Source organism: Aythya marila, assembly GCF_965140915.1.
Source record: "Aythya marila genome assembly, chromosome: 12".
In the NCBI taxonomy this organism is placed as follows: Eukaryota; Metazoa; Chordata; class Aves; order Anseriformes; family Anatidae; genus Aythya; species Aythya marila.
The window spans coordinates 11,139,626-11,158,377 of NC_139053.1; the positions used below are offsets into that span (position 1 = coordinate 11,139,626).

At 45.9% G+C, this 18,752-nt stretch overlaps 1 protein-coding gene and 1 long non-coding RNA gene across 2 annotated transcripts; both read right to left on the reverse strand.

The window, feature by feature from the left end:
- Nucleotides 1-1,317: 1,317 nt before the first annotated feature.
- CEBPA (CCAAT enhancer binding protein alpha) lies at nucleotides 1,318-3,654 on the reverse strand. The gene has a single exon (XM_082769818.1). The coding sequence runs from the start codon at nucleotides 3,403-3,405 to the stop codon at nucleotides 2,428-2,430; it is 978 nt and encodes a 325-aa protein (XP_082625944.1). The 5' UTR covers nucleotides 3,406-3,654; the 3' UTR covers nucleotides 1,318-2,427.
- A 987-nt stretch (nucleotides 3,655-4,641) lies between these two features.
- LOC309882575 lies at nucleotides 4,642-18,722 on the reverse strand. The gene is made up of 3 exons (XR_014318314.1): nucleotides 18,659-18,722; nucleotides 14,194-14,275; nucleotides 4,642-4,768 (listed from the first exon to the last, which is right to left on the reverse strand). It is a non-coding gene; the product is annotated as an uncharacterized lncRNA (long non-coding RNA).
- Between the last annotated feature and the right edge of the window lie 30 nt (nucleotides 18,723-18,752).

Below are 18,752 nucleotides of genomic sequence, written 5' to 3' on the forward strand. Positions count from 1 at the left end.
GTATTCCCATGCTCTAACCACCAGATTACAGTCCCTCCCACATATACCCTGCAATAATCTTTGCTCAGATGATAACAGCGTTTCCCCACTTTACACGTTGGACAGCATTACTTAGGGAGGCGCATCACCCGTGATGGGAGCCCAGCTCTGAAGGGCTGGGGGAAGGAGGAAACACACGTAAAAAACATTGGTTTTGCCCAGTGCAAGTAGAACTCGATTCTCCCCTTGGAAAAGTACGCGCTATCAATCCCTTGGTTTGAACCTAACTGGAAAGTGAAATCCTTGATTCTGGTCCACATTCATGTCCCTCTGATCCATCCTCATGGACTGCCACGGTGTGTTCCGCAGAGCCTTCTCTTCCCCTTCCCTTTCCTCTTTCCTCTTCCTTCTCCCCTTCCCTTTCCCCTTCTCCTTCTCCTTCCCTTCGTGCCCCGGAGTCCCGGCTCCGCGGGGCAGGGACAAGCCCCCGACTCTCGGTGCCCAGCACGGCGAGCATGCCGCCCCTTACCTTCCCGCCCGCCGCCCCTCTCGGCCTCCCCCCCCTCTACACCCGGTGCCTGGCGCGGGCGGCGCGGCCCCGCAGCCCGGCCCGGCCCCGCCGCTGGCAGCCGCCGGGGCGGAGCCCTCGCGCCCTATCGCCGCCGGGCCTCCCGCCACCTCCCCTCACGGCCCAGCCCCGGCCCCGGCCGCGGCGAGGCGGAGCGGAGCGGAGCGGGGCGGGGACCCGCGGCGGTGCCGCCCGCCCGTGCTCGGCGGCCGGGGCTGGCCCCGCGGCCGGCCGGGAGCCCCAGAGCGGTGTCTGTGGGCCCGGGCCGGCTGGGGCGAAACTCCCCGGGGGAGGGGAGGGAAAGGGAGGAGAGCGGCCGGGCCGGGAGCCGGGAGCGCTGCGGGGCCCTGCCCGCCCCGGCCCGAGCGAGGCGGCCGGCTCCGCGGCACCCAGCGGCGGCGTGCGGGGAGCTGCCGTGCGTTCGTGGCTCGGGGCAGGAGAGCCGGCAGCTGGCGGAGCCGGCCGGCACGGCTCAGCCCGCGGGGAAGAAGTGGCACCACACGGAGAGGCGGGCGGTTATGGTCGAATATATGCTGTTTATTTATGAGTGTAACCAGGACTTCGGACAAACTTTATATGCAGCCCTCCCTCCCCCCCAACAATCCCCAACCCCACCGCTGGGTACCCACCCGCGGCGCACACGCCCCCCGCACACGCACGCCCCGGCGCTGCCCTCCCGCTGCCCCGGCCCCGGGCCGACTTGCTGCCCTGCTCCAGCTACGAGCGCTCCGGCGAAGGGGTTTTGTTTGGGCTGGTTTGTTTGTGTGTTGTTTCTTTTCTTTTCTTTTCTTTTCTTTCTTTTTTTTTTTTTTTTTTTTTTTTTCCGCTCTCTGCCGGGGATAAGCTCCGGAGTCCAAAGGTGCTGCGGCGGGGAGGCAGCGGCCGGCCCGGGCCCGCGCTGGAGGCAGCGCAGCGCACACTCGCACTCACCCACCCACACAAATAATAAAATAACGTTGCAGCACAAGGGCATAGTCTCTGTCACCAGATAAGAAAGTCATGTGATGGCAAAGATCTAAGTAATGCAATAAAAATAAAGTGTAGCTAGTATACACGGAAAGGCTTTCACATTACATGAGGCACAGCTTGGACAGACAGAGACTTGGAGAAGAGCTGAATGTCCTGGAATAAAGCAAAATACACTGACAGTTCATAGTAAATACCCGCATCGATAGGTATTTATTCACTTGTGCTTCGCCATGTCGTGACATACAGTACAAGACGCTGCCGCTCTTCCTTTTGAGACAGGGAGCTCACCGTGCTCCCTCGCAAGCTGCTGCTCCGGCAGTCCAGGCTGTGTCCATCGGTCCCGGGGTGGCCTGAAGGCACTGGGGCCAGGATGGGGCCCCCCAGCTGTCTCCCGCTGCTCCAAGAGGCGTCGGGCCCTGCTGCCTGTGCTCCCTGCTGCCTGCTCCTCCTCAGCGCCAGCCCCTCTGGCCCTCACCCTGCTTCCTTGCACCCTGCCAGGCTGGGGCACAGAAAGCCCCAGAGCTCCTGCAGCCAGCTTTTAAGGCACATCTGGGATGCTATATGTGCTTTATTACTATTATTATTATTGTTATTTACCCTGTGTAGACACGTGGGCTTTTTATTTCTTCCTTCCCCTCGCCTCTCTCCTTATAAAACCCACCATGTTTTCAGCTTATTCATGTGTCATCCCTAAGGCACAAACCTTTTTAATACTACAGCTGCCTGGCTTCTTTTATTGGTCGTTAATTGTTCAAAAAAAAAAAAAAGGAAAAAAAAAAGAACTGAACAAAAACAAAAAAACAACCCCCCAACAATCTGAGATCGCTGCGCTCCAGTATATATAATATATATATATATATATGTATATGTATGTGAGCGTGGCAGCTCGGCGGCGCCCCGCAGTCCCGGCGCTAGGCGCAGCTGCCCATGGCCTTCACCAGGGAGCTCTCGGGCAGCTGCCTGAAGATGCCCCGCAGAGTCTCCAGCTCCCGGGTGAGCTGCTCCACCCGCTTCCGCAGCCGCTCGTTGTCGGTGGTGAGCTCCAGCACCTTCTGCTGCGTCTCCACGTTGCGCTGCTTGGCCTTGTCCCGGCTCTTGCGCACCGCGATGTTGTTGCGCTCCCGGCGCACCCGGTACTCGTTGCTGTTCTTGTCCACTGTCTTTTTCGATTTGCTCCGGTGGTCCGCGGGCATCATCTTGAGCGCGCCGGCGGCGGGCAGGCCGCCCGGGGGGTGCGGATGGTGCGGGTGGTGCGGGCTGGGCACGGGCGTGGGGGGCGGCGTGGGGTGCCCGGGCTGGAGGTGCATGGTGGTCTGGGCGCAGTGGGCGATCTGGTACTGCAGGTGTGAGGGGTGCTGCTGCGCGGCGTGGTGGGGGTAGAGGGCCGACAGGGCCGCCGACTTGACCTCCTCTTCCTCGCGGGGCTCCTGCTTGATCACCAGCGGCCGCAAGCCCGGCGCGGCGATGCGCTCGTAGAGCGGGTCGAGCTTGCCGTCCATGTAGCTGGCCATGCAGCCGAAGAGCGGCTGCTGGTGGTGCTGCTGCTGGTGCCCCGGCGCCGAGGCGGCGGCGCCGGCCCCATGCATGCTGTGGAAGTCGAAATCCCCGGCCAGGATGGCCTTGGCTTTCTCCTGCTGCTTGCTGTGCTGGAAGAGGTCGGCCAGGAACTCGTCGTTGAAGGCGGCGGGGTCGATGTAGGCGCTGATGTCGATGGAGTTCTCGTTCTCGCAGATGTCGCCGAGCTCCGCGCCGCCCGCAGCAGGTGCCGCCGCCGAGGGAGCCTCTCTGTAGCTGTAGGCGCTGCCGGGCAGGGGAGTCTGGAGCTGGTGGTGCTGGCCGCTGCTCATCGGGGGCCGGGAATCGACCTCGTAGAAGTTGGCTTGCTCCATGAAGCACCTACAGTCTGCCGGGCATGGTGAAGGGCTCCTGCAATCCAGGTTTCGGACGGGGCGGCGGCGGCGGCTCTGCCAAGCCCGCGGCACCCCGCGGTCCCCCGGCGGCGAGCGGCACGGCTCGGCTCGGCACGACTCAGCTCAGCTCGGCGCGGCACGGCACGGCACGGCACGGCACGGCGCGGCTCGGCGCGCCCGGAGCCCGTCCCCCGCCCCAGCCCGGCCGAGCCCCGCTCGCTGCCTGCCTGCCCTGTTGCTAGTGGCTTGCCTGCGTCCTGTGAGCCGTATATATACACCCCCGCAGCAGGGCCGGGGATCGCCCTCTAGTGTCCACCTCCTGCCGGGAACCTTTGACCACCGCGCAGCCGGGTCTTAGCGCCCCGGCCGGGCACAGCCGCCTGCCCGCCCCCGGCAGCCGCCCCGAGCTCGGCGGGCTCCCGGCGCTGGGCTGCGCCCTCGGGGGGGGGGTGGTCCCGAGCTGCCCGAAGCCTCCCGGGGATGTGCGGGGAGCGGGGCCGTCGCCCCCTGCGTGCCCGGGGCCAGTCGGCGCCCTCCCACCGGCGGCGCCACGGGGAAAGTCTCAAAGTTCAGCACAGCCCGCGAGTGCTCGCAAATATTTGGTCAGACGAGGGTAGACGGGAGGGGAGCCCCGCCGGGTTTGCCGCAGGACCGACGGCGCTTTTCCAGCCGATGGGCTCTTGCCCGGAGAACCCCATCCCGCCGCACCTGCGGAGCGCGGCTGGCCTGGCCCGGCCCGGCCCGGCTCGGCAGAAGCGGGGACCCGCGGAGCCCGGCCCCGAGCGGCGCTAGGACCCGGCCGACCCGGCCGGGGAGCGCTCGGGGCGAGGGGCGGCGGGGGCTGCCCGGCTCGGCTCGGCACGACTCGACCCGGGCCGCTGGGGCCGCTCCGGCGGCTGCCCCTGGCCGCAGGCCGGCACGATGCGGGGTGGGCGCGTGGCTCTGTCCCACTCCCGGTCCCGCAGCGCGAACGGAGCAGCTCCGTGTAGCTGCAGCCTGCCCGCAGCGCGGCACGGCTCCCGGCGCTTACCCGAGATAAACCCGGGGCGCAGCGCGGCGGCAGCAGCCAGGTGGCCCGGGAGCAGGCGATGCTCCGGCGGGCTGCGGCGCCCCGAGTCTCCCGGCCGCCCACCCTCCCTCCAGGGCCGCACGGACCCACCTGCTCCTGGGCGCAGCCTTCCGAGGAGCCCGGTGTGCAGCCTCAGCTCGGCAGGGGTGCGGATGCCCGGGATTTCCTCTCGTCGCCATCCTGCAGCCCGCAGATGAGGCGTATCGGGGCTCCCTCGCCTACCTCCTCGCGTCGGGAAGCCCCCCGGCACTTAGCTCTGGTGGTCCGGGTCACCTGGAAAGAGGCAGAGAGAAAAGACGTGTCAAGGCTGCTAGAGCAGCTGCAGGCAACTGCTAGAGGAAGATCTGCAGAGAAGAGTTCAAACGTAGCGGTGGCTGGAAAAAAAATGCTGTATTTTTTAGTCCTAGGAGTCCTAATAACCCAGAAACTTGTGACAGCAAGTTGCTTGCTCAGAAAGGGTTTGACAGATTCCTCACAACTAACAGTAATTGACAAAATTTTAATCTGGAAACAATATTACAATGTACCAAGAACCCATTTTTTTGTATCACACAGTACACCTGTGACCCTCTGTTTCATGAGCAGAAGGAAGGCAGCAGTCAGCTGGCTTTCTGACCACAGAATGTACCTTTCAGTAACAATAGAAAACAATTAAAATCCTAAATTCATTTTACATATGGTGAGTATCTTCTGAAATTACATTTCAACACATAAGCAGTGGCTAGAAAGGCCACTGTCTGAACAAGCAAAACACCCGTAAGAACTCCGAGGAAAGTCATGATACAGAGGAAAAGCTTCAAGTCGGTGACAGAAACAAGTTTTGGATGCTTCAGCGTGGAGAGTGACACATCCCTAGCTACATCTGGCTGGCTGAATTCTGCGGGTGCTACCCCATTAAACCCCTTCACAGGAAAGGGACAAATCCAGAGCTTGACTTTTTGCCTACTGGGAGGAATGTCGCTGGGAGCAGCAGTGGTGACTAGCTCATACTTCCAGCTTTCTGGAGGCCTCAGCGGGCTCTGCAGGAATAGGCCAGGCACATTTAAAATAAAAGGTCAGTGCTGCGTGAAACAGCAGAAGCGTGTAACTAAGTTTGCCATTTAATAACAATACCTACGCCTCTGTAGTCTTAAAAAGATCTCATATTTTATAATCATTCTGAATTTCAGGCCTAACCACATATTAAAAGAAATTCAAAGTAAATCAGAAAGTTTAGGATCAGATTCCATTCCTAATTACTGTAATTAACGAACAAGTCCCCACAATTTAAGGACTGGTTTGCTCAGTACTTTTTATGTAGACCCCTTTTATCTAAGTTAAGAACTTTTAAATAATCTCTTTTTACACAAAGACATTAATTCCTGCTCTTTTTTTTTTTTTTTTTAATATGGTATAAAATGAAGTTCCCAGATTTAGATAAATAAGACATTTCTTATTCTTTTTATTGTCTCTCCTTTTTTTGAAGGCAAATAAAATGTTCAGAAGCTGGTCATCCTTCAGACAAACACAAATGCAGATTTCCTCACTCCTATCAGCAGTGACCGATACCAAATATTTCAAATGCAATGGCAAAAGAAAATTTTCTGTCGCATTGCTTCAGCTGCGTGTGCCTGTGAGTTAATTTAACTTAAAGGGGAAGGACGTCTGTTGCATGCTATGGATCGCTGAAGCAGCACTGCTGTCAACTCTTGAGGGTGCTATTCTTCCATCTCAAAGCAGATCTCACCAGGGAAGGACTGGAAAATGCTCCAAAACCCTAAACGACACTGGAAATCATTTATACAAAGTCAGCTGTACTAGCTTCTGCTAGTAAAGATGGAAACCAAAGAAAATCACAATCATGGGGGAAATGTAAATACCCCTGCTGAATTTTGAAGTTAATTTTGTGACAGTTTTTAATCGCACCAGAGAGCTGGACTCTCTTCCTGTTGGCTGAACTCGGCTCCTGTGCTGTTCACAGGCCGTTGGCTCCCACGGGTTGCCTTGCTCCAGGATCTCAGCTGGCTGCAGGGGCAGCACAGCAACGCTCTGCTTTCTGATCCACCAGTCTGGGAGTACAGAACCTGGCATGTAGCAGCCCAGTGATGAACCAAAGTGCCATTACAAGTTTATTTTACTACCTTGTTAAACTAGAGCATCTCACTGCTATTGACAAAGCTCCAGAATGTCCTGTCTGCATGCAAAACTCGGGCATGAGTGCCAGCAGAGCCCAACCCCTCCTCTTTCCTACCTGCAAAAGGGGTGAGGGAAAAGGAGACAGATCTGGCTAGGGACAGGGACTCCACTACAGAGCAGAAAGGGCAGTACGGCTGTCCTGGGAGTGACGAGGGGGAGAGGACGTTAGCCTCAGCTGGGGACAGAGCCATGCCATGGGTGCACCAGAGAAGTAGGCAGGGAAGGAGCAGAAGTTTTATACATGAATAAGGAGCTGGCAACATACCGTCTTATTTCTTTTGGTGCAATGAAACACAAACTTCTCCCCTCTCCCGTGTTTTCTGCCCCAGGGAGGGAAAACATCATACTGTACATGTAAAAACTGCCACACATGACAATTTTCAAAAGAAAAGGCTACATGTGCCAAAGCCTTGGAGGCTGGTAGATCAGTATGCAGCATGGTATGACAAGTCAACCAGGACCTTCCCTTCAGCTGGGAAAGGCAGCTGGTGACTGATCATCATTTTTGATGTGCAAAGTTTGGTCTAATGACAGATGATTTAATTACTTATCGTTACAGCTTTTTTCCTTTGCAGAAACAGTGTTCACAACTCTAAGGTGAATGAAAGCAAATCCATGCTATATTCCTTTTCCCTTTTCATATAATTCCCTTTGTCTTCAAGGTCTCTGCAACTGTGCCCTCGACCCTTGCTGTCCTTGTGCTCACCTAACTGCTGACTCCTCTGAGAGCTCGGAACCTTTGCAATTACCATGCTACTGACTGGGAACACCTTTCCACTTCCATCAGCTGCCTGAATAATAGCTTGCATCCATTCACACAGGACTCATAACTCAATCTTTCCTAATTGTCACCTGTAATCACATACAACCGGGGTGTGAAACTGTAAGCAGTTTACCCATTCACAAGTTTTACACTGTTAATGAGCCATTAAATAGATAGTTCCTCTTCTGTAGTTAGGATTGTACTTTAGTGACCGTAAGCATGGTGCCCGGAATATTCTGAATACTTTTCATTGCTCAATATTTGGCCTATCCACAAATCATACATTCTCTCTCTAGACTTTTACTTCAGACTAAACAAAGACTTTCCTTCTTTCCTTCCCGAATCACTTTTCAATCCTCTGTCTACCTTACAGACCAATGGTTTCTATCACCACAAATGGCTCACAATCTTTTATTCATTCAGTTAAGTCTCCCTGGGAGGTGAAAAGTGTTGTTACTCCTCCTCTAGAGCTTACTCCTACTCTGCTGAATCGCAGGCTTATCCATCTAAGTGGGAACTGACACAGACCTTAGCTAACAGATTATGCTGCAAATTATGCAGCAGAACAGTAATAGGGCAGTTAGCACCATACTCCAAACCCAGATCCAACTCCCCTTTTAGGGGCAGAATGTTCTCAAAAGCCTCTCTGGAGATTTTAACTCTTAGTAGATGGCTAGCTATTTCTCACGGTGTCATCCAAGATATAATCCAAGAAAGGAGATTCAGTTTCTTGGTAAATCTAGAAAACTGGACCATGGCTTCTTATGTCTGTTTGAACATGTGTGACACCAACGTTAGGCATTTAATTTAGATGGCATCCAAGTGTCTACATGAGGAAAGAAGGGAACATGCAGGGAACTGAGGCTCGCAAATCTGAATGTCCCAAACCATACCTAAAAAAAAAAATGGATTCTGAAATAACACAGAGAGAGTCTTGATAGTCTTGTCATGCATAAAGCCAGCTGGACGGTACACCTGGGTTAGCATCACTATTTAACAAAATCTTACTAGTTACAGAAAGAGCCCCTCTCACTTGTACAAATACTTCACTCTGATACCCAAAGTGTGTTGTGATTACCAGCTGCTCTTAAAATACTCACTTGCAACTCTGAAGTGTAAAGCTGAACACATATATTGGTAACTGTTGCACACTTACAAGAACCCTGCAATGTAACAGAATCACAGGAAGAAAATACTCATTTGTCTATTACACCTGTGTTCTGACCACACCAATCCTTTGAAAACATTCAGTCATCCTGTAACATGATTCACACCTGTTATTTTAATGCAAAAGGTGGTTTATTAGGGTAAGCATAGCCTTGGCAATGTGTACAGACACCATGTAAAGTCAGCCACAAATCATCTAGTTTTCAGAAGGTACATTTGAAAAGATGGACAAATACATTCTGTGAAGGCCACCTAGGTAATGACAAACCTTGCCACTAACCTAGGTGCCACTTTTTCCTGACCTCAAAGGACTTTCAAAAAGACAATGGTACAGCATGGCTCAGGCTTTACCACTTTTTCTAAGTAGTTCTTGTCTGAGCTGTGGACATTATTCTAAGGGTATCTGCAAAAACTAAAATTTCAGAATTATGTAAATACCAAAATAGTTTAGGCACTTTCCATAAGTATAGCAAGAGACTCTTTGCTATACAAAAAATTTACAATCAGAAGAACAAGATATAAAAAGTGAGAGCGATGGAACAGGAAAAGAAGAGGAAGATCAGCTTATAAAAATAAGGTCACGCTGTTTCTTAATTAGGTATTTCAGTATGTGAAACATTCTGTCACAAAACTGAGTCCCTGAGATAGACTAATTTGTCCGTGTTGTCTCTAAATCAACTTTACTCCTCTATAGGTGAGACTGACAAGGCTATAAATTAGAGTGAAAATGTGGCAAAAAGTTACATTCTGTAATATGATAGGAAAGCCTCCCGCTGTCCTTCCACAGGTGAACACATTGCTGATTCTGTGGCAGACTTCAGCTGTATGAGAAGGGAATGAGGCTTCCCAGAGAACTCAAGGATCCAATGGGCTTTTTATGTTTCTCTTTTGCTTAAGTTACTGCGTGACTCACAAGTCAGACAATGGTATAGCCTCACTACCCAGCTCATAGCTTTTGATTCTCAGCCTGGAAACATTCGATGCTCTAAGTATCTATGGAATTAAGGACTAAGACATGGAAATATAAGAACTATTCACCTTTGGTACAACCCTTCTAGTATGAATATCATGAAGCAACTGACTTCAGTGGCAGAAACGTTTGGGGCTACATTTGACTAGCGTTGTGAAACTGTAGGTTTAAAAAAATATTGACTCTATACTAACAGAAAACAGTCTCACTGCTCAGTGTAGATGCTGAGCAGTATCTGAAAGTTTGACCTCTCTGTTGAGCCAAACTCAGCTTTCTCTAATTATACCACTGCCAGCCCAGGGATTACTGGCATGAGTAATCTAAGCAGGAGTTGGCTTACTAAATAAAAAATGTCAAAGGCACCGAGAGGGAAGGGAGTCACAAGGAAGCTTTGCAAAGTTCTTAGAGTTGCCCAGTGACATCACAAATGAATCCTAACCATGATCAAAGAAGCAGCCAGCACATGGGAAACGCAGACACATGGAGGAAGGAAACAAGTCAGAGGCAATCTCAGCTTGAAAATCATTGGTTTTGTTATCAGTTCCAAGCTAATAACAGAGATACTTCTGGCGTCAGATTTTAGGCTCTCCTAAGAATAACATCTGCACAAAGACTTAAGAAGCAGCTTACACTTACAAGCTGAAATACAGCACTGAAGTCCCCGTCTGCAGCATGTTGACCCTGTTACAGTGTGGTTTCATGTGAAGACTGCCCATGTAGCACAGTGATGGGCAGCAGAGGCTCTCTCATGTAACCAGGGGCAGGTGATGTGAGACATGGCCCTTCATTCCCTGCAGAGATTCAAAGCTTGCTTGAAAACACCCAGTGAAAGGACCTGGCACTCCTACTTGCTGAGATAACATCTATTCTGCCTTCTAAGCCTTCGTAGAAAGACAGATTACACACAGTAACATTCAGCATAGCAGTCTTGTTAATAAAAATGAGGCATTATTCACCCATGCACGACTTCTGTGAGACCTTTTTACAATTTTTCTGTTCAAATGGGAATGTCATGCTTTGCGTAAAACAAGTCTTTATCTTATGTGCAAGAAAGGGGAATCACAAACCAGTTCAGTCTAATGATCAGTAGACTTTTCCTGAGTGGATCACAGTCCCATAAAAACCTAGAAACTAAAGTCAGGAGGTAGCAAGGACATTTTAAAGTTTTAGATGAAAACTGGACTGTCTACCTCAAAATATGATGTTTGGAACAAATCATTCCTTATGCTTAGTTTCTAAGGGTGACTGACAGTAGAGCTACTGAGTGCTTTTAATAAATATTATCAGAATTCATATGAATAAAAACAGAGGGCTTCTTCTGATGGACACCATCATATTTTTCATTCATTTCACAGAAGCATAAAAATGTTTTTTTTTGTTTGCAAAAATATTTCATAAAGTAAAAATCCAATGACAGTGCTAGTCTATTTGCAAGAAGTTTTCATATCTAAATGCTCATAAAGCCATGCTGAAAAGTCACTGTCCCTCAACTTGGAGTATCAACAATGTCATGTACAACTGGTCCATACAGTTAATAGTGGAACTAAGTCTTACCAAAGCTAATCACTCAGCAAAAACTCAGGGCTGAGGCTGAGAGGTTTCTAGTCCCAAAACAAAAAGCCCTTGCAAACTACTTGTGTTTAAGTAAAAAAAGGATCCAGCTCTCCAATCAGGTCCTCATAATACAAAAAAAAATTCCAACATTCTATTAACAGGGAAAGTGAGCAGTGCAAATTGCTGATATCTATGACATAAATGTGGTAAACATGACATACAGTAAAATTTAACACAGAAAAGTCAAAATTCATTTTAGAAAAATAAGTCTTATTTTTTAAAAACTGGCAAACACTTCAGATCTTTAATAATAGGAATTGCACGGTTCTAAAAAGAATTATGAGATGTTCTAGTGTTCAGTGCTACAGTACTGGATTTTATTTTAATAAAATACATGATTTTAAAAAGAAGACGATGATTTAAAAACCTGCACACCACAGAACTCATATCATGAGAAGGCTGAGTCATTTAAAATGCAATGTAGGATTGGATCCATACTTGTTATCTGCTATTTTACACTCAGCAGCCAAAAAAGAAGGACAGAAAAGTCTAACTTAGCACAGAAATATGTATTTCTCTATTAGAGAAACAACTCCTGACAGTTACCGTAGCCAACACAGCTAGTATTTGGGTTGGATAAGACAGTACAGTTGGTAGTGGGTCAGTATTTTCCATGAAATTGGAAGGGCTGTCCCACAATACCATGAATGTTCTGGGACCTTTAGAAAGGTTTAGTAGATGCAAATATTTATATAGCTAAGTGCAGGGCTTATGAATTATTTACATTTAACTTAAGCCATCAAGAGATCATTTGCATCTTTAGTAGTGCCTCTAGATCCCTCACCACAAGGGAATGACTTTTCTCCTTTATTAATTAACTGAAAGAAACTTTGGTTGCCCAGCTCAGCATGCCATTGACAAAAGTTAAAGGCCTCTTTCCTTCTTTTTTATGGAAGTGGAAAGCACCATGGGTCTCCTTGCACATAGCTGTGCAAGCTCAGCTGCTGAGTCCACTGGTTACACAAAAAAATATGCCCTTATGGAAAACAAATATATGTCTCTTATAAGAAAAGGCTAACTGTGCAAACTGTAGGTAATCCCTGAGGTAGAGCTCCTATCTCCTGACACATCAACTGAAAACTCAATATTCAGGACATCACACTTTGCCCCAGTACCCCTTGGCCTATTTGTAGGTCAGAGCTATTCAGTCAACTTCCCTTGCAGAACTGGAAAACTTGTGAGTCCTTGGGTCTACATATTTTGGTTAAGGCTAAAAAATACATCTGGTGGTGGATTAGCAGAATACGTGCCATGTATCAAATTTTAAGCTGACTGAAAATCTTTCTAGAAATCAATTTAAAAGCACTCAAATACTAAGTAAAAGCATGCATGCTCTTCAGCTTCCCATAGCTCAGCTACCAGTGCTGCTATAGCATGAAGTGTCAGAGCTATCTGTGAACTCCCATTAAGCTTACAGCCACAGCTAGTGTCCCTTCACCTGATGAAATCCAAAGACATATGGATGGCTTTGGGAATATGCTGCAGTGTTCTCTGTTGATGCTACAGAGTATGGTTTAATAAGTGTCCCCACTTTAGGATGGTGTTTATGTAACTGAAATGTTTTGTTATAAACTTTTTGTGCTCAAGGCATTGGCATTTGTACCCAAGGCTTTCCAGTTATTTCTGGCATCAGCATAGCACAACATCCCACATTAGCTTGTTAGAAGTAAGGCAGTCGCTTAGAGCTGGAGTTCTCTGGGACTGGCTGCCCATGCGCATATTGTCGCCAGGAGTACACATACACCTGTGTGCACTCATCCTGCCTTTTTTTTTTTTTTTTTTACAGGAAGGAAAATACCAGAAGACACTTTGCAAGCCTCAATTTTGTCCCATCTGCAGGGTCCCTTAATGTCAAAGGGCTTTAGAAAGGAGGAAAAACATGATGTGAGGTAAAAGTACACATAAACAATGCACCTCCAGTAATTTCATTTCCTGGTAAGCAAAGTCCTTTTCTCCAACTGCCAAACCACATTTCCACTGGAACTGTAGGTGACTTCAAAGCAATACCTGTACTCCCTGAAGGAGGGCCTCAAAAGCCTGCACAAATGATTTTAACTGTTACCACACTCACTGCGGATCTTTGAAGGTTTCTAGGATTGTGTACACCTTGGTAAAATCTGCTTTGCAATGTGTATGTTCAGCAAATATTGGGTATGTGGAGAAAGTCTTCAGGGACGCTTTAGGAGAGTAAGTCTCAGTTTCTGCTAAGTGACTATTGGCATTTATATTGACTGCAAGTGCATGTGCACCACTGAGAATCTGCACCACACGGTTCATAGCATTTTGAAGTGTTCTGTGCCTGCATCAACTTTTCTTTACATGTTACTCTTTTTTGTTTCCGTATTTTCAAAGACAGGCTCTTCCCCTATGACTCACCAACATAAACTTTATTGTAAAATTACTGATCCTGAATTCTTTCCTCAGGCAAAATTCCTGATAATCTTCTGACCAAAAAAAAAATAATAAAAAATAAATGTGCAGGAGAACCCTGGCACAACAAATCAGATCAAGGACAGTTTCCTATACGGAGATTTGCTGATTATTTTTTTTAAGACTGGTGAGCTACAGAAACATGACCTCAGTGGGCAGACTAGAGAGGAAGGGACACGGGGACATAAAGCTTTTACTGCCTATCAGAGGGAAATTCTGATCTACTTACTGTCAAGAGGAGAGAAAATCAGATGAGCCCTTCTCCAGTGATACTCTTGTCCTGGGACATGTTACCAAAGTGTTGTTTTTGCTTTTTTTTTTTTTCTCCCACAAATTTGGCTGCAGCATTTATATTCAATAGAAACCTAATGCTAGATTGTATCTGGTAAATTTGCTGTGACAGAGATATTCAGGTGCCTGCATGTGTAAATGTAATTGCTTTGTTCCTCTGGGAGTCTATAATATGTTAAGAGAGTATGCAGAGCCAAAGAGCAGAGAGCTGTGCCACACTGTTTCTGTTACTTTTGCTTCCATTTCAGGATGCAGGGAAAGAAAAGGCCTTTCTGCCAGTTAACTCACCAAACTGGGATGATCAGCCTTCTGGAAGAATGATGGCACCGAGTACTTCCCTTTACTTTCTCTTGGGGAGGAGACACTGTACCTGCATGACAAAAATACCACCATCACTGATTATCTAGCACAAAATTATCCTAGATATTATTAGCAGCATCTCAACAACAGACATTCTGTAATTGCCAGTACACTTTCTCAAATGTCCCTCCTGCATATTTTGTATCATCCAGGCATAAATAACTAACTTTCTGTTCATTTGTATGAACAGAAGTGACACAGGGTAAACAAGCAGGTGGACCATACTCCCTCCACCCCCCGCCCTCCGAGGTGACAAGCTCTTGTCTTCTTTTTTCACATAGTTGTTCATTGTGCTTTTTATGGTATTTCAGAGACCATATATAGGTTGCAGGGAATAATGAAGACATTGATAAAAAAGAAGTTTGGCTCCTTGTTCTCCCAATACCATGGGACTGAAGATGAAACAGTTATGCCTTTCCAACTTCAGTGCTTTTCTGGAAGGGTACTCTAAGGTTCTGTCGTGAAGAACCATTTCAAAGTCAGGGTAAAATTCATCCCTCAAACTATTTACTCTTCTTGATATCATATGAATAAGGTGAAGTTCTTCATTAGAGTATACCCCGTGACAAATAATGCCCTAGTAATTATGGGTGGGGATTTTCATGCGGTGACTGATGATGCCTTGGAAAAGAGCCATGGCACTGTGCATTCAGAAGCTAAGCTATCTAAATCCTTGCAGACCTCATTTATGCTTTTGGGAATACAGGACAGGTGTGGCAGTTACTAAACCTGGATACTTGAGAATTCACCTCTTATTCCCAGGTGTGGGCCATTAATTCTCGCTCAGACTTGTTCAGTTCTAACAAGTCTCTTTTGAACAAGATTTTATATATACACAGATGATACACAACATTTTCCTTTCAATCCATTTATCTACTTTGTTTTTACTTATATTTAACTATACAGTTTCACCCTGCCTAACATTTTACATGCACATGAAAATAAAAAACAATATTGATCAGTGGCAGTCTAAAAACCACTGTTGCATTCTATAGATATCAGAAAAAAAAATGCAGTTTGCATTAAGCTTAGCACAATTGTTAATGAAGTTCAGCTAAAACGCAAGTCAGGCCCCAGTGATATTCACAACAATGGGTACACAAATTTTAACTGCAGCACTAGGTTTCAGAGCAAAGCCAGAGAATGTTCAAACACAGGTTAGCAAAGCTGTACAATCCTTGTTAGAATGTGCACTCTTTTTTTTTTTTTTTTTTTTGTTAGATCCTCTCCCAGAGACCTGAACTGTTTGGGATAGTCATAAAATCAAAGAATATACTGAGTTGGAAGGGTCACACAAGGACCATCAAGTCCAACTCCTGGCTCCACAAAGGCTACCTAAAAATCAAACCATAGTCTGAGAGTGTTGTCCAAACACCTCTTCAATTCCGGCAGGGTCAGTGCTGTGACCACTGTCCTGGGGAGCCTGTGCCAGTGCCCAACCACCCACCTGGTGAAGAAACTTTTCCTAACATCTAACCTGACCCTCCCCTGTCACAGCTCTATGCTGCTCCCTCTGGTCCTATCACTAACTTGACACACTTAGAGCTTCGCCACAGAGCAGGCATTCTTCAGGGACATACTTGCTTTTTCCAAACTCAAATACCTACAAGAAAGCTTCCAATTCCATATTCAGATATTTGAATGCAAGGTCACAAATAGTAAGTCCAGCAGCTTCACTGACTTGTAAGGGACTTGCAGCTACTGAACACTAATCAATATCTAGTCACTGATATAGTTAGAATAGTTTGGTCATCTTCTTAGAAGTCCTCTGGAATACTCTAAAGACAGGGGATGATATGGATATATGCTAAAATAAAAAATAAAATAAAATAAAATATAAAATAAAATGTAGGTGGAGAGAAAAGCATGGCATGTAGCACTTATGATAGCAACAGTTTGGGTTTCTAGTAAAAAAGATCATTAATGCATTAGTTTTCTCTAATGCACTGTATGATTTCTGTGTTAGTCTGACTCATTTTGCTATCACACAATAGCCTACTGAAGTTGTGGGAGAAGTAACAGCTGTTGGCTTTTTTTTTTTTTTTATGTCCTCCTCCACTGGCGAAACACTTCTTTTACTCTGCACATGTAATTGAGTTGATCTCTTTTCAGAAACCAGTGTAAGTAATTCTAGATATTTGTGTGGCTTTGATATTTTGATAATAAGGAAAGTAGTACTGGAAGATGCTGAACTAGAAACTGGAAATACTTTCTTGCAAAAATTATTAGCTGCATAGAGAGAAAGAACAAAAGCATTGGATTTTTCCTGTAAATGAACTCCAGGCAGCGTTACAATAAAATGGATGTTTGCTATTTGAATAGAATGGCTCCTTTCTTTACTTAGTATTTGCTAGAACAAAAGCACTGTAACTTTCCAAGGCTGTAGTGAGTCAGTGCTAGAATTAGAAGTGCAGTCCTGAAATAGCGATCACCAGTAAGCAATGTTTCCTCTCCTTTCTCTTCACCTATTCAAAAAGGCTACCTCTGACAAATCAACTATTAATAGACAAATTTCTACCATTTAAATTATCGAATCAGATTGAAAGACATTTCTAACAGTAGGATTTTCATCTTGGTGCAGGTCAGTCCTGAATGCAAAATATAAGTCTTGTAACACCACAACACAATGGTTATTAAGTGAAGAGAGTTTTGCAATAATAAGATTAGGGAAAAACTCTACTACAGACTTTGTATTGCTAGGATATTTCTAAACAAATGCTTGATGATCATAAGGAATGTGATCATATCCCACAGTGTTTTTCTGTCTAGTTTCAAGCAAATCTAGTTCAACAGAACAGGGGTAGCAGTTACTAAGAAAAACTTTTATAACAAGACTGACAATAGGAAGGTTAGTAACTTTTTTTCTTCATGTCAAAACAGACAAGAAGAGACTGCTACTGTTGCTTTCTAACCATTTGTTTACTATTCTATCATGACTTTGCACTCTTTGAATGATTAAAACTGGATCACTAACAGGCTGCTGGGGGTGGATTACAGATCTGTCTCTTCAGCTTCTGGATAATCTCTATAAATAGGACAGAAAGTGTTGGTATCATTCAGTGCATTTGCCCACAAACACACTAACACACTTTATATCACAACCTGAAATAGTACCTAAGGAGGGTATTTATTTCTACTTGTAAAATACATATATATATATGTATGTGTATATATATATATATTTAATTTTCTCTCTTCTAAATCACAAGAAAGTAAATGACTAAATTCTCAGCTAGAAGAATTCAAAAGACATGATATTACACCAAAGGGAAAAACTATACAGTTAAATCATGTGTGAAAGGTAAATGTTTAACTGAAATGTTCAAGTCTGAATTAAAAAGTCCAGTAAAGGCTATCCATGAGGGAAATGCAGGCAAATAATTGAATGCTTGCAGAAGAAGAAGAAGAAAAAAAAAAAGTATAGGTTGTAGTCCAGTCTGTTTGTATATTGTTGTTGTTTTTTTTATTATTATTATTTATTTTAGGACAAAGAAATAATTGCCCATGAACAGAGATGTAACAACCATAAACATTATAAAAAGACAATAAAAATGATTCAGAGACATAACAGTTCTCACACTGAGTTCTACTGCAGAAAACTGCTTAAATGTAAGCACTAAGTAAACAAGCAATAAACAAGGATATTTCCCTCAAAGTTCCTCTCCCCTCTAAAACTTTTGCCTCTGACTCCCATAGATAGCTTCTCTGTTTCCTCAATAGTTTTTCTGCCTTGAATTGTGATTTGCTAGATACTATTTGAAGATGCGGATTTTTTTTTTTTTTTTAATTTTTATTTTTCAGGAACTGGGGTCTTTAAAGAACCATAAAACTGGACTATGCATGTGAAAATAAGTTACTATTACAATATTATCTATAGTCTTATAGGCAGACTGCTGCTACAGCAATACATCCAGAATCAGACCGAGGACTCCATCCCAGCAGGGACAGTCCAGCTGATGACACAGCTCGTGTAACTTGTATGTGGCAGTAAGCAGATAAGGTGTGTATTTCAATGCCATGCCTCAAGAGCAGTAGTCCATATATTCTGTGATTACTTTTTAAATTGCTTCCACCATAATCCATTTTTACTGTGGGAAAGAAAAATATTATCTTGCAAACACTTAAGTACACTGTGTGATGATTTTCCTGTAATAGGATACAATGCCAACCAAGCATTGGAGCTCCTTATATGCATGGAATTACGTATGGGCTTTAATGTTTAAAATAATCAGACCGAATGAGAATGAGTTTGTCTACATTTTATTTTCTTCATCTTTCTTTGATGAGGATTAATGAATAAATGGTGATAAAGTACTCTAAAATCCTAGGAAAGCACTCTAAGAGCATACACCTACTTAACTATTTTAAGTAGAGGATAATGTTTAATGCTTACCTGGAATTTTTGCTCTAGTTACAGATGGATGAGTCATTGCCAGAGAAAACATAACAGTTTCAACTGAGAAACAGAAAAACATTTGAGATATTAA